We start from the raw sequence: 14300 nt of genomic DNA, 5'->3' as shown, positions 1-14300 counted from the left end.
TTGGCCTTTAAAGAAGAACCAGTTTTGTGTACTTCTGACGCTGCTTCTGCAGCAGCCCTGACTCAGTTCAGAGCAGTGGCACCTGTGTGTCTTGCCGCAGTCATGGGATGTCCCGTCCAATAATATATATCAATATGTAAATGCCAGGCTTTGGAGATCATTTATTGGCAAACAACTTTAAAACTGTGCGTCAGTTTCCTTCCACTTCAGAAACATACGCCTATGTTCTATTTCTGTTAATTGGTTTGTGGTTGTAATGGGGCAAAATGTGAAAAATGCAAGGAACAGGAATACTGTAAGGCGCTGTAACTGTGTGTGTGTGTGAGAGACTTACCAGTGTAGTTTAACTTACCAGTAACTATCAGTTGTAGAGAGATAGCTAGGACCCTGGAATATAAGGATTAATAACATCTATTGACATAGAGGAGAGGCTTCAGTTCATTAACAACAGCAGTCTTGTCATTTTACTGTCCACATAAAATCAATACAATACCGTGAACTGCTTTCATTGTGTTTGTGTGGGGGGAAAATGCAAGGTGAATCATTTGTCACTTGTTTATCATTTCATGGTTACATCTAAAGTGTCGCACCTTTTCAGCTGTCTGAAAAGCAAAGACAACAAATACATCCCACTGTAGAAAACCTGTTTATTAGACAAATTATACACAGAAAGCTTCGCCACTTGTAACAGAGGCCCCAGTTTGTTTCGGTTTTTGAATATTATGCAACACATACAACAAAATAGGCCTATATTAAATACTGTACATCATAAATTCTGGAAAATTATCAAGTAAATCCTGTCGTTCTAATGTATGAAATAAAAAATGTTAACAGATAGCTAAAACAGCAAGTTTGTGCATGCTTTATCTTTAGTGAACTTGCCAAGTTTTGTTATTTAGCCAGAAAAAAATAATAATCTGAATGACATAACAAAAAAAAAAAGAAAAAAGCAAACCATTAGTGTGAATGCGTATGTTTATGTTAACCATGGGCAGGACGGGGAGAACCGAAGGCAGCAATTTACCTGCTCAACTCAACACTAAAGCTCAACATGATAGTCTTTTCCTTTTTGTTAACCAAAAATAGCATCAACATGTAAAATATACATTTCCATAATGTCTCTCATTTATACTAAATAAATCTTTTTAAATGCATGTGTCCTATTTGCCATTCAATAGTCTGACTGTAGTCTAATATAAGAAACGAAACCCTAACGATGCTTGCTTCAAAACACTGTGGCTCGACTGAATTCTCTACACACAACAGTTTGCAGCTTTAGCTCAAAAAGATAAGAAACCAAAAACTCGCTCTAAACAACTAACATTATCAATTATTAATACAGTGTTAGTGAAATAAAAAGGTTTGGTTCCACTTCACCCACCTGCCCTCTAATCCACAAAGTAATCCACAAAAAATGCTCCGCTCCCACTCCCCACCAAAAAAATAAAATAAAAAAAAATGCACCTTAATGGTTTTGTTTTAATTAATTGGCACTTAAAAACAAGTTACAGAAATAGTACCTTTAAAGTGAAAAATATGAAATCAATGTGTGTTTTGGACTCATTAGGTTGTGATGACCACTGATTCTTCGAGACATTGCCTTCGCCTCCAGCTCAACAATGACTTGCTGCTTCCAATCGTTTCTGGTACACAGCAGTTGTTCAGGATTTCTAGGATGTTGGGAGAGTACCGCCAGCTGGTTGTCACATAGAGCTTGTACTGACGTCGCCGTTGCAATGGCTTTGGCCCACCGCAGATTCCACTTCATTTCAGCACTTGAACCCGGTAGGACGCGACGCGATTAATGATTCTTGGATGTGACCTGACATTGCAGAGTGAGCTTTTATCTTCTAAACACCAGAGCTACGGTAGCACTAAAAGGTTAATCAACAGAGGGAAATCAAAGAGCAGAAGTTTGAATGACTCTGTGACACAAAATCAGGGACTACAGCAATTGTTCAGCAGTTTTTCCAAAGTTTTCTCAGAGAGAGATAGAAAAAAAAAAAAAAAAACAAGTAGACAGCTCAGAACAATGTTAACTTTTTTGTACTTCCTGACCAAAACACATTCCACGCATTAAAATATTTTTTTTTCTCAAAACAAAACTCAATAAAAGACATTTAATAAGCATAAGCTTTGTGAAGTCTCTCAGCTTGTCTTTTTTTTTTTTTTTTACTTTTTTTAGCTGCTTTTTATGAATGTTCATTTCTCCTACATCTCTTAGAGTCTGGTTGGAGGGTCTCACCTTGACTCTAAAAGCAGAATAGCACAATACAGGTGAACAAAAATAAAAGGTAGGATCTACATACAATCACTTACAGGTCTGTGGGCACTGGTACAGTGCAGAAGGATTGATAATGAGTTTAATGTGCATCAAAGTGGTGGAAACAGTTTCAGGCTGATGCACCAAAAATGGCAGAAGAAGTTTAAAGATTGATGCACCCAAACTGGTGAGTTGCGGCGGCACACAGTCGCACTGCCATGGCATTACAGCAGTTTTCACACCGATGCACCGCGGTGGCATCGGCTTGTGTTCGGCTGCGAGGTCTTGTGTCTTGGTCGGACAACCCCCCACTGTGGACGGCGTCCGGGAGTTGCTCAAATATTCAAAACCCAAGCCGTTGAAACAACAAAGCCAGTGGAGAAAATAATGATTACAACCTCTCAAATCATAAAAAGGCATAGTTAAACTGGAAATACTTAATCCTCTTTGTTCACCTAGGGCCTGTGCAAACCACCACAAGCTGTAGGGTGTTGATTTAAGGACAACCTATGTGTTTTGTTATCATAATGAGAATGCTTTATTTTTGCTAGCAGTTAGAACCCCTGGAAGTTGTTTCATGGCTGAAGGGAGATAAAATCCTTCACCAGTGGCAACGCAGGAGCTAACGCGGATAATATCCTGGTGGTAAACTAGTCTTTGACTAAAGCCACCCAGAAGGTTACTCATACAGCAAAAAGTGTCAGGTCATTTCAGCAATACACAAGAAAGTCCTCCTGTCATAAAACTAAAACATCAGTAAAAAAAACACACACACACAAAAAAACCAAAAAAAAACAGGTGCCATCTCTGATGCAACTCCCAAAAATAATCCCCCAAACAACCACAAGAACAACGACAATAAAGCAGAGATGCATTGTTTGTGGGAGGATGAAGATTTTCCCTTCAGACCTCCACCCACCCCCCCTCCCCTCCACCCACATATAAAATTAATACCCTTGGATATCCGAGCAGAAACTAAAAACAGAAACAAATATTCCTGTTTACACATATATATATATCCTCTGACTTTTTAGCCTAGCCATGATATATTTGTTCAACCGCCCCATGACATACTCAAACCTCCTCTTACTTCTCCTCCCAAACCAACTCTATCCACTGCAACACCTCAAATGGAGGTGCCCCTGTCTGGATCGTTGCCGTATCCGAAGTTGGGTCCCGGACCTGTTGGCTGGTAAGGGATGGAGGACATAGTTTTAATGGGGCTGCGGAAGAAGCCACCATTTGGAGCCCTTTGTCTAAAGGGGCCCACCCCGCCAGTTCGGTGGTCCTGAAGGCCGGGGCCGCCACCAAAACCGGAGGAAAACCCCGCGGCGGCTTTGGCGGACAGGCTGCGGCTCAGGGTCTGGATCTGCTCAGGGATAAAGGTGGTGGTGGTGATGTGCGTGTTGCGGAAGTCGCTGATCTGCTCGAGAGCCTGTCGGGCAGCGGGAAGTGCATCCATATCGAGTGGGGTTAAATCGACGGAAGAGGTGGAGAACTGCTTGTGGGGGCTTTCGTCCTCGGTGCACAGGCTGTTAACCCTGCGGTGTAGGTGCTCCAGGTCGATCTCCTTATCGTCCTGCAGGCATGGAGGGGCGGGAAGAGGAGAAGAAAGCAGAGGAGGAAGTGACGATGACAAATGCAAGTAGAGACGAGAGATCAATGGAAGGAAAAAGTGGTGTAAAAGTGTTGCAGAGAACGATGAGTTTGGATAAAATAGATCAATTTGAAGGCAAAGTTCAAAGATGAATGAATAGAAGAGAGGAGAGGAAGTGGAATAAGGAGGTGATAAGATAAAAGGTGAGGATGAAGCATGGAAAATATAGGCAGTTGGTTGTAAAATTGAGGCACATAGTAGATTGAATAATGGAAAGACCAATGAAAGAAACAGAGCAGAAGAGTTGGAGAACCAATGGGGTGTATTTGTGTTCAGCAACCAGGATGTCATCCATCCAACCAGTTAAAAATTAATTTATAATAAACAAGTGAAAACCAAGAGTGGAATTAAAAAAGTAAATGCAGGTGTGGGGAGGACAATTAAACAAAAAAAAAGATTAGAGTTGAAGTATTTGAGAAACCCAGCATGAAAATGTAAATGCAGCAAAATAACAGCATCAAATGACCGTTTGATGGTCACAGGAATAAAATGGAGGTGGAAGCAAGTGGGAAGAGCAAAACAAGAAAGAGGGGGAGGGGGAGGATGGAGGGAGGGATAGAGAAGCACACTCTGAGCTGTGGTCAGGATATTAACAAAAAGAAACATACACACACTTCTACAAGGTCTTTAAGGGAGTGCAGATAATCAGGAATGGACAGAGACGCCACACTGCTGACATGCTGTGTGCTCGGCCATTCCAGGGTATCGGTTACTATCGAGCAAGCTTGACTGACGGTAAACCTCAAAGGTACTTCTATAGATAAATGCTCAACAATTTCTCACCGCTACATGGCATCATGGCCTCTGTCTGCAAAACATTCACTTTGGGATTAGCATCCCACTTTCAAGTGAATTTTTTTCAGGCCATAGTTCATTGTCGGAAATTCTTATGTCTATAATGGGATCATACAGCGATGTACATGTATTACTGAACAATCTTAGCCATCCAAAGCACATAGATTAACTTAAACTTTAAATGAATTTACTGTATCAGATTAGTTAAACTTACTACAATACACATTTAGGACTATTTTCACATATAACATAACTTAACTACTGAAAGGCTGATGTGCTTAGTGAAAGGTGTTTCATGCTTTTACTGCATAAGGAAGGGGGTGAGTATGAGTGCAGGATGGGGGGGGGGGGTGTTCAGTTTCTAATGAATGATAGGTGCAAATAAAGTGGAAGGAGGCTTGGGTCAATTGTTGAGGGGGTAGTTTACAAAATCACATCTACCACACACACTTGTGGGCAACATTTTTTCTTCTTCTGTGAAAGGTCTTGGAGAGGTCTTGGAGGAAGGATTGGTGGTCAGAGTTGGGTGAGACACAGGTTGGTTGGTTTGGATTTTGCAGTAGTGGCATTTGGGTAAAGTCAGGAAGGTTGTTTTTTTTTTTTTTTTTTTTTTTTGAAGGGGGAAGCCACAAGACTTGGGGAAAAAAAGAGATTTACTGACCGTTTCCTTTGGATCTGGGGTGTATGTTCAGCTGAATTCTCTGGCCCTACTCACGAGCAGAACAGGGGAACCAGCCGTGGCCCCCACCGGTTACCATCTAAAAGAGACACTTTTGGGGGAAGGGGAGGACGAAGGGACTGCTCAGGTTTGTGTTGAAACTAGGCACGTTTGGAGTTTGGAGGAAAGGATTCTCAAGGTGAGGGATCGGTATCGGCACAGATAAAGGGAAGTGGAAGGTAGGATCGAATCAAAAATGGACATTCTAACGTCCGTGAGAGGAATTGCAGGGGTGGCTAACAAGGAATGGTCAGTGTGGCCTGAAGCAATAGAAAAATAAAGCAGCAAAACCTGAATGACTTTATAATGTATATCTCTGAAATGTATATCTATATGTAGTCATCCATTATGAAGTCTATTTTAATATTATGGAAGGAATGTTAACCCTGAATCTGAAAAGAACCCTCCACAATAACTATAGCACAAGTGCAAATTTCTAATATTTATATACACTGACTTACTGTTAAAGGCATAGGTTCGATTTGAGATAAAAAGGAAAAAAACTGATCACTTAATCTCTTTTGGCTTACATGTATCTTTGTAACGCAGAAAGTATATCTCATTACAAAGTTTTCATACTGTAAAAACCAGAAACTGTCTGCTGAATAAGGGCTCTTTGTCCAAACACAGACAGCCCCCTCTAGTGGCAGCAAGGCATTGTTGCATATATAGTCATCTGGCAACACGCCAGGCAAACTTTAAAAAGAAAAAGAGGTAATTTTGCTTCCAGCTTTGCTACATTTTCACCTCTCCCTTCCTGATGTCAATCATCTCCCTTCACAAACGATCACTCATCTGCAATATCATCTCCAAGCTTTACTAACCGAGGATTTTATTCTGATATCTTCTATTGTATGTATAACCTTGGTGTGGGAGGCGAGGTGGTGAAGGTGGTCATTCTCATTTTGGGGGTGATCTCAGAGGGGTTGGCGGGTTCGAAGGAGTGCTGCACGATTAACGCGCAGGGAATGTCACAGCATGCTGGGGGCTGGTAATGGGTGGCGGTGGAGCCGGCAGCGTTGCCCGTGTTGGGGGTCTGGTTCTGGGTCTGACCGCCCAGGGAGAGGGGGTGCTCGTTGGGGCCGTGGGGACACGGATCCACAGCTTGCAAGGCAGATGGGCCATCAGCCTGTGCCTGATGTTGGCGCACGGTGTGGAAAGATTGAACAAATTTGGGTTGAATTGGGTGGTGTGGGGGGGTGGGGGGCGGGACAGAGAGGAGAATGTGATGTGTAGGAAGTCACGCGTATGTTTTGTGTGCGTGTGAGGTGGGAAGATTAAATAAGTCCAAACAAACAAAACAAAAGCACAGGCAGACGAAACAACAGGCGTGCCAAGACAGAAAAAAAGGATGAGTGACGGACAAGATCGGGCAGATTGAAAGATGGCGGGGTGGACGGAAGAGAAGTAAATTGGAGAGACAGATGGGTGGAGGGGGAAGGGGTGAGCGAGAAGAAAGACATGGCAGTCAGTCAGCACACACGTTTAAGCAGGTCGCTCTGTGTTGTGTCCTCAGAGAGAGAGAGACATTCACACAGCCATTATATACCTGGAAAGGGGAGATGTTTAAATGCCATTTTGTATTGCTCTCTCTCTCCCCCTCGCCCGCTACACCCCTCAACACAGAGTACTTATCTACAAGAACAAAACAAAAAGGCAATATGAGAGCTTTGAGCCACAGTGACACAGTTTATTCAGTAGAGTTAGAATGAAAAGAGCAGAGATTTATTTATTTTTTTTTCATTTAAAATTTCAAAGGTTAGAATTAGCTTTTGCGTGCAACAAGGAAATACTTGAAATTAATAAATGAGGCACAAGAGAAGTGCTTGCTCTCCTCAGACTAAATCTACTTGGACTATATGAGATACAAGATATGGTCATATCCACAGACGTTAGCATTATGGAAGAGTTCTGACAGTAACCAGTGATTTAAAAAAAAGCTTGAGTTTTAAGATGTGTTCAAGTCTACTAACAGAACTCTTTCATACTAACCTCTGGTGGAACATACATGTATATATATACACAGGCAAAAGGTGTTAGCAATACAGCCCCCCCCCCTCCCCCTCCCCGAATGAGATGAGGATAATCTAGAAATCCTCTCTGCTCATCCAGAGTGTTAGGAGCATCTCAGAATACCACAATTTAAACCAGCAGTTCTGCCTCAGTATACACCCCAATCCAACCCCCACCCACCTCCAATCGGTTCAGGTGTTTCTGAGCACATCAGAAACGGAAGTACCTTTAAGATAGATGATATCGTAAAGGCAGTCTGGCAACAATATAACCCTGCGCAAAAGTTGAATACGTTATTTTTCGCTTCCAAAGAGTTTTTTGTTTTTTTTTTGTAACCTTTGAAAAGTGTTATGATTGATCGTCCTCCAGCTAAGCGGCCTTTTTTGAGTGCTTTTCCAACTGCTTCCTGTCCAGTCCTTGTACCTGATCACGAGAGCATGTTGTACAGTGTGTGCATAAAATTAAGTGGACAAAAGGAGACTTTTTGTACTACAACAGCCAATATTATGCTTTCATCTATGTGTTTATATTTATTAACTTTCTAACGTATATGTTTTAAATATACTTTACCATCATCGTTTTGTGATGATGGTTTATTCCTAACTCTGGGAACCACAGTAGTTTTGGGTGTCCCCTTGACAGAAGTAAAATACTGTTTTACATTAATCAAACTGTTTTGCTTAGGAAATTGATGGTAACCCATTGAGTCCAAGTGACAGGCTTCTATTAAAGTGCCTAAAAATGTCATTTAGGAGTGATTCTTTGAAGAGCTGTCAGTTATTTAAAGAAACACAAAACTAGCTCTGTACTTTAGTTCCTAAGCCATAAAAACACCAGAATGAATCCCAAGTCAGCATTAAGTGATCAATGTGTGGATCAATGTGTGCTTCCGTGCTTTTTTGTCTATCTTGTTGTGTCTCTGCTCTGTCTTCTGTAACCCCCAGTCGGTCGAGGCAGATGACCGTTCATACTGAGCCCGGTTCTGCCGGAGGTTTTCCTTCCCGTTAATGGGGAGTTTTTCTTCCCACTGTCGCTTCATGCTTGCTCAGTATGAGGGATTGCTGCAAAGCCATGTACAATGCAGACGACTCTCCCTGTGGCTCTACTCTTCCCCAGGAGTGAATGCTGCTTGTCGGGACTTTGATGCAATGAACTGGTTCCTTTATATAGGATTTTTTTTGACCAATCTGTATAATCTGACCCAATCTGTATAATATGATTGAACTTGACTTTGTAAAGTGCCTTGAGATGACATGTTTCATGATTTGGCGCTATGTAAATAAAATTGAATTGAATTGAATTACACAAACAAACAAACGATCCTTGTTCATGTTCAGGTACAGGACTGAAACTAAGTGAATGAGGAGCCAATAAACAAAGAAAAAAATGTGATAGATTTGAAGAATACATAGAATTGTGACCCCTTGGAAGCAGAGCAAAGAAACCGGGAATGACTGGGAACCTTTTCTCCACCAATGTAATTCTTAACTGGAAATGTATTTAGGATGCAAAGGCTGTCATATTTCTTCTCAGAGATCCCCCCTGCCCCCCCCCCCCCCCAAAAAAAAAAAACAAACAAAAAAACAAAACAAGTGTAACCCTATCCTCCTTTGTGCAACATCCTTTTACAGCATTCCCATGAATGAAAAACTTGTTGCTAACGGTCGGCCGCATTAGCTAACTCTTTGTCGTGTCGGTGCTCGTGAGTGTTGATGCCGACTGTTCACACCAAAAAGCAGGCTCGTTGATAACAGCAGCCATTCCACAACACGGCGCCACAGCACGGACACAGACATCGACACATGTATCCAAGTTAAAAGCAGGTCACAGCGTTGCAGCAAACATCATGAATGTAGAGGCATATGCGGACACATATATAAAATGAGCAGGTTTTAGTTCAGTTCAGAACGGACACAGAGACACAAACAGCTCAGCTGTATTAGAGTTGAAGCAGAGGATTGTGGGTTATGTAGTCTGAGAGTGTGTATGTATGGGAAGCATAGGCGGCACGGGGCAGCATAAATTTGGCCAGATGAATTGATGGATGAATGTTGTCATGACTCATTGCACTGATTATGAAATTAAAGCGAAATTCCTCCTACATTATGGATTTTGTCACTGAAAGTAATAAAACCCGTTTCCTGGTTGTGGCTGGTGAGGAGAAGGGATGGGCGCGGATGAAAATCTGGCAGCTGCTTTAAAGCAAGCTAAATACAGAGCAGAGATTGCAGGAATGAGCTCCATGACATGGCATATTTTTGCATTTATTACCCCGGTACAAGCCTGACACGATGAAGTCGGGGGCTTAATGTTTGGCAGTAATGACGCGTATGCATGCAGGTGTGAGGGCAAGCTCGCTGGTGTGCGCAACTGTTAAGAGCGGCGATACAGAGATTGAGAATCTGTCATCTTCAGGGAGGAAAATGATACGTCTCTGACTGTCTAATTTGAAATCATTAGCGCTGTAATTGCAGTTCTTCGTAAACAGTCCACACATTTCGTTCAACAAACATCTGTGAAAGGTAAGGGAAGCCCGTCTGATAATCGTGCTGACAAAACTGCTTTCAGGCCTTATCCGTCTTGTTTAAGGTTGGCGAATTTACTAAAAACAGACGTGCAGAACTGCCGAGCGTCGGATAATCAATCAAATTCCTTATTTAAACACCTCGCACACGTTAGGTTTTACTGGATGAAGTATCTCGCGGTGTTGGAGAAGAGCACTGAAAGCAGTCATCATGCCAAGTCGGAGCCCCCCCGGTGCATCTTTCTGGTGCTTGTGCATCATGTTAAGCCAGGTTTTCCAGGGCCCACGCATAAACTCCAGGTTGACAGCGTTCCTATTTTATTCGGAGCTTGTAAAAACCTCCCGGAGAGCCGCGTGCTCTTGGCTCAGTGCAGTGGTCTTAAGTGGTCTCAGCATTTGCAGAGACAGTGCTGTGAGGGACATCACGTTCTCTATTTGAACTGACGGAGAGCAAAGCATCTGGTAAGTTAATTACACGCTTTATGGTTTCCTTTACATTATTAACTTTTGGAAGCAGAATGACTTTAAACCAGACCCACTGTGCTGGCCTTGACTAAGGTCGAATTGCATATGGAGTTGGATATTTCCCCAGTTAATACATTTCTGCATGTGTAAGTGATCTTATTAGCTGCTTTGAAGCAGATTTAGATCTGCCTCACCCCCCCATCAATGAGTTAGTACGTGCTCCACTAGTCCCAGTTTGCCTATCTCCTCTTATGTTCCCATCAACCATTTTTGCAGCGGGTTACTCATCTGAAATAAGTTGCACAGATGGCGATTTAAGCACAAAGTGACGCATTCCCGGCGTTTTTAGATATGACCCAGTGATTTCATACTGCAAATGTACTAATACCCCAAATCCTAAACGTTGAAATGTATTTTGTCAGAAAATGTTGTGACAGTCCAAACACGAAGTAGATCCCGACTGTGAAGTGGAAGGAAAATTACATGGTTTTCAAACTGTTGTGCAAATAAAAATCTGAAAGGCGAGGCTTGCATTTTACTCAACTTCAGTTCCAGCAACAAGTATTTTGGATCATGACCATTGAATGAATTTTCCCCATCGGATATTTTTGCCCCATGTTGTTTTCACAATAGATTAAACCCTGTAAGAATGTATGGAGAGTTTCTGTGAAGATCATTTTCCCAGTTTTACCACTCAGTTAGGTTTAAGTGTGGACTTTGGGATATTCTAAAACATTAATATGTTACTCTACTGTAACCCTAGCTGTATTTTAAAACTCACTTCGTGCTGCAAGCTTAATTTCGCCCCAGTCTCAAGTCTTTTGCAGGACGATTTCTTCCGATATTGCCCAGTATTTAGCTCTATTATTCTTAATTTCAATTCTGATCACTGTCTCGGTTTCTGCTAAAGAAAGCATTCCCAAAATATGATACTGCCACCAGCATGATCCGAATGGAGATGGCGTGATCATGATGTGCAGTAATCAATCTCCTCCATACATAGCATATTGCATGCAAGCAGAAACGTTCAGATTTTGTCTCATCCGCCCAGATCACCTGCTTCCACATGTTTGCTGCGTCCCCTGCATGGCTCTGTGGCAAACTGCAAACAGGATTTCTCATTGCATTTTTTTTTTTTTTTTTAGATTTTTATTTGTCTAAAACCTCACAGTTATTCATTACTTCATGTTGGTCCGGCACACAAAATTTGCTGAAATACATTGACTTTTATGGTTGTAGCCCAGGAGAATGTGCAAAAGTCCTGCGTTCCATATTGCTCACTCTTTTGTGAAAAATGATTAGAGCTGTTGAACGGGCCAGTGGAAATGGAGACTTTGAGAGAGGAGCTCAAGATGTTACTACTTTCAACATCGACGCAGATGGCCAATCAGTGCATGAAGTGTCTGTGCTTGTTCGATTGTGGATTATCTGAATGCTGCTCTGGCTGACGCTGCCTGGATGACTCCCATGCGGGCAAAGCGGAGGTGGGTTTTTAGATGTAGTTTAATCATGCGACGAGCCCTTCTGGCTCAGTGGTTGCTCTCAGGAAACCGATGCGTGCACCACCAGCGGTCGATAGGTCGGAGCTGTGGTGTGGTGGAGGGTAAATGTCAGGGGTCAGTCATCAAAAACAACCACTGGCTGAGCCTACTTCATTACTACAGAGGGCAGCAATTGATATTCCATAAAACTGGATTAAAAAACGGCTAATTTGTTTTGTTTTTTGCTCTATGATGATGCTTACTTTTTAGATATACAGTCATATTCGATAAATTTGACTATTATTGAAAAGTTGATTTATTTCAATAACTCAATTCACTAAAGGAAACACATTACATAGATTAACACAGGCTGATGACGTTTTAAAGCCTTTATTGCTGTTAATCATGACCCCCCCCCCCCCCCCCCCCCAATCTCCAGCAAATTAAAACACATCATTTAAGATTAGAACATTGCATCAAACCAATAAATATGGGGGTTTAATGAAAGGTATGTTCAATACCGGCTTAAAGGTTGTTTTTTTTTTTCAAAAGGCAATTTAATCTGACAAACAAGCCTCTTTAAAATGGATATTCTAATTTATTGAATATGACCGTATAAGGGAATTTTATCCCTTAAAGCCTTAACAGCACATTAACCCAAACATCGCACATTTGTAACATTAACAGAGGATGGATGTGGAATTCTAATATAGGAAGTGTATCCATGTGTAGCTCCCAAATCAATACGAGTGATTTTCCTCTCCTCAACTGGCTGTTGCCTTGATGTGCAAAACCTTGAACAAGAACTACAAAAAGAATCAAAGACTAGTACCATTTAAATCCCTGCTGTCCCTTCCATTCACTGACGAGGCGCCACTCCTGCGCTCAGTCTGGGGTTGATTCCGCTCGCTGCTCTTCCTGGTTAATGAAGATAGCAGGGGGCGGGTGTGTTTGTTTGTGGTGCAGTCGAGCCACAGTGTGCTTAACATGACTTTGGGTTCAAGCGAAGGTTTGGTGCCTTTGTGCCTGCTCAGTGGCAGACATGACTACTGGTCTGAATGACAGATTAAAGCTGTAAAGTAAGCAGGGGGCTGCAGGTAGGGGGCATATGGTGTATTTATGCGTGAAGGGGGGGAAAAAAATGAAAACAAGGAGATGATGGCAGGCAGTTGTATGCTACTGCCATATATGTTGCGAGATTTTTGTTTCCCACCAAGTTGTTCTCTGACAGATGTTTAGCCTATTTAAATTATTCTTAGCTGATGCACATTTAGGGTAAGTTTAAGGCAAAGAGACTCTCTAGAACAGGGGTGTCAAACATACGGCCCGCGGGCCGGATCCGGCCGGCCGAACAATTCAGTCCGGCCCTGTGGCTAAATGCATTATCATTATAAAATAGTTTTTTTTTGTTTTTTTTTCTCACAGTGTCCTGTCTGGCAATGTGGCAATAAGATGCCACAAAGAGCTCATCAGATTTGACTTTCACAAGTGGACAAGATAAAAGGAAGAGAATGATAAAACAATTATTGAAAAAAGCATGTACTTTGTTTAATGAAATTATGCAGTTCCTATATTGTCCACGAGGGGCACTGTGTTTTAATTAGCAGATTAAGCTTCAGATTCAAATCATTTCTTAATTTTTATCTGTTTGATGTATTTTGTCATGCAGGACAGTGTTTTTAAGTTCCAAAAAATGTGAATAAATGTTTTTCAACATTGTATAATCACTGTGATCAGTTCTTATGCATAATGCACAAGTAAATGTTTAACTGAGTAAAAGGATTGTTGAAATTGCACATACTTTTCTTAAAAACGCTGAGGTTATTCATAATATATTGTGTAAAAGTGAAATTAACTTAATATGAAAATCAACAAGTCCACATTTATTAGTTCTATTTAATCTTGCAATGAGTTTACTCGTGTGGCCCTCTTGAGATCAGATTAAGCTGTATGCGGCCCCTCAACCAAAATGAGTTTGACACCCCTGCTCTAGAACAATACTCTCTTAAGCATGGGGGAGGATCTGTGATGCTGTGGGCTAGGTTCTCTCCCGACTGCAGGGGAAACTTCGTTGGAGGCAGCATGAACTCCAATAAGGAGAATTCACCACTTGGGGAATTTAAATCAAAATCTGGTGAACTCCACCTTTAAAATAGGTTGAAAATAAGTTATTATTCAGCAGTGTAGAATTGCTAATCACTAACTCAGTGCAGAAATATTTCATCAGACACTAAATCAAGCTTCCTCCATGACCGTCTTAGACTCTACATTTAAATTCTTTATAAAAGCTGTTAAATGGGCTGAAGAAAAGAGGATTTAAGAGAGGGCCCCTGCACTCTGGTCCATCTAGAGGGATCATGCAAAAAGGAAAGGGCCAAAATCCC

At 41.7% G+C, this 14300-nt stretch overlaps 1 protein-coding gene across 1 annotated transcript in view; it reads right to left on the bottom strand.

Annotated features, from left to right (window-relative positions):
• Positions 1-630: 630 nt before the first annotated feature.
• LOC105930540 (glutamate receptor, ionotropic, delta 2) overlaps positions 631-14300 on the bottom strand; it is a gene marked incomplete at its 5' end in the record, with an annotated part of 302244 nt that continues 288574 nt past the window's right edge. Inside the window, 1 exon segment of the mRNA XM_036129181.1 lies at positions 631-3842. Coding sequence (XP_035985074.1) covers positions 3390-3842 — 453 coding nt within the window.

Source organism: Fundulus heteroclitus, unplaced genomic scaffold, assembly GCF_011125445.2.
Source record: "Fundulus heteroclitus isolate FHET01 unplaced genomic scaffold, MU-UCD_Fhet_4.1 scaffold_144, whole genome shotgun sequence".
NCBI classification, from domain to species: domain Eukaryota; kingdom Metazoa; phylum Chordata; class Actinopteri; order Cyprinodontiformes; family Fundulidae; genus Fundulus; species Fundulus heteroclitus.
The sequence above is the reverse complement of the archived record's forward strand: the minus strand, read 5'-3'. Positions and strand labels throughout refer to the sequence as shown.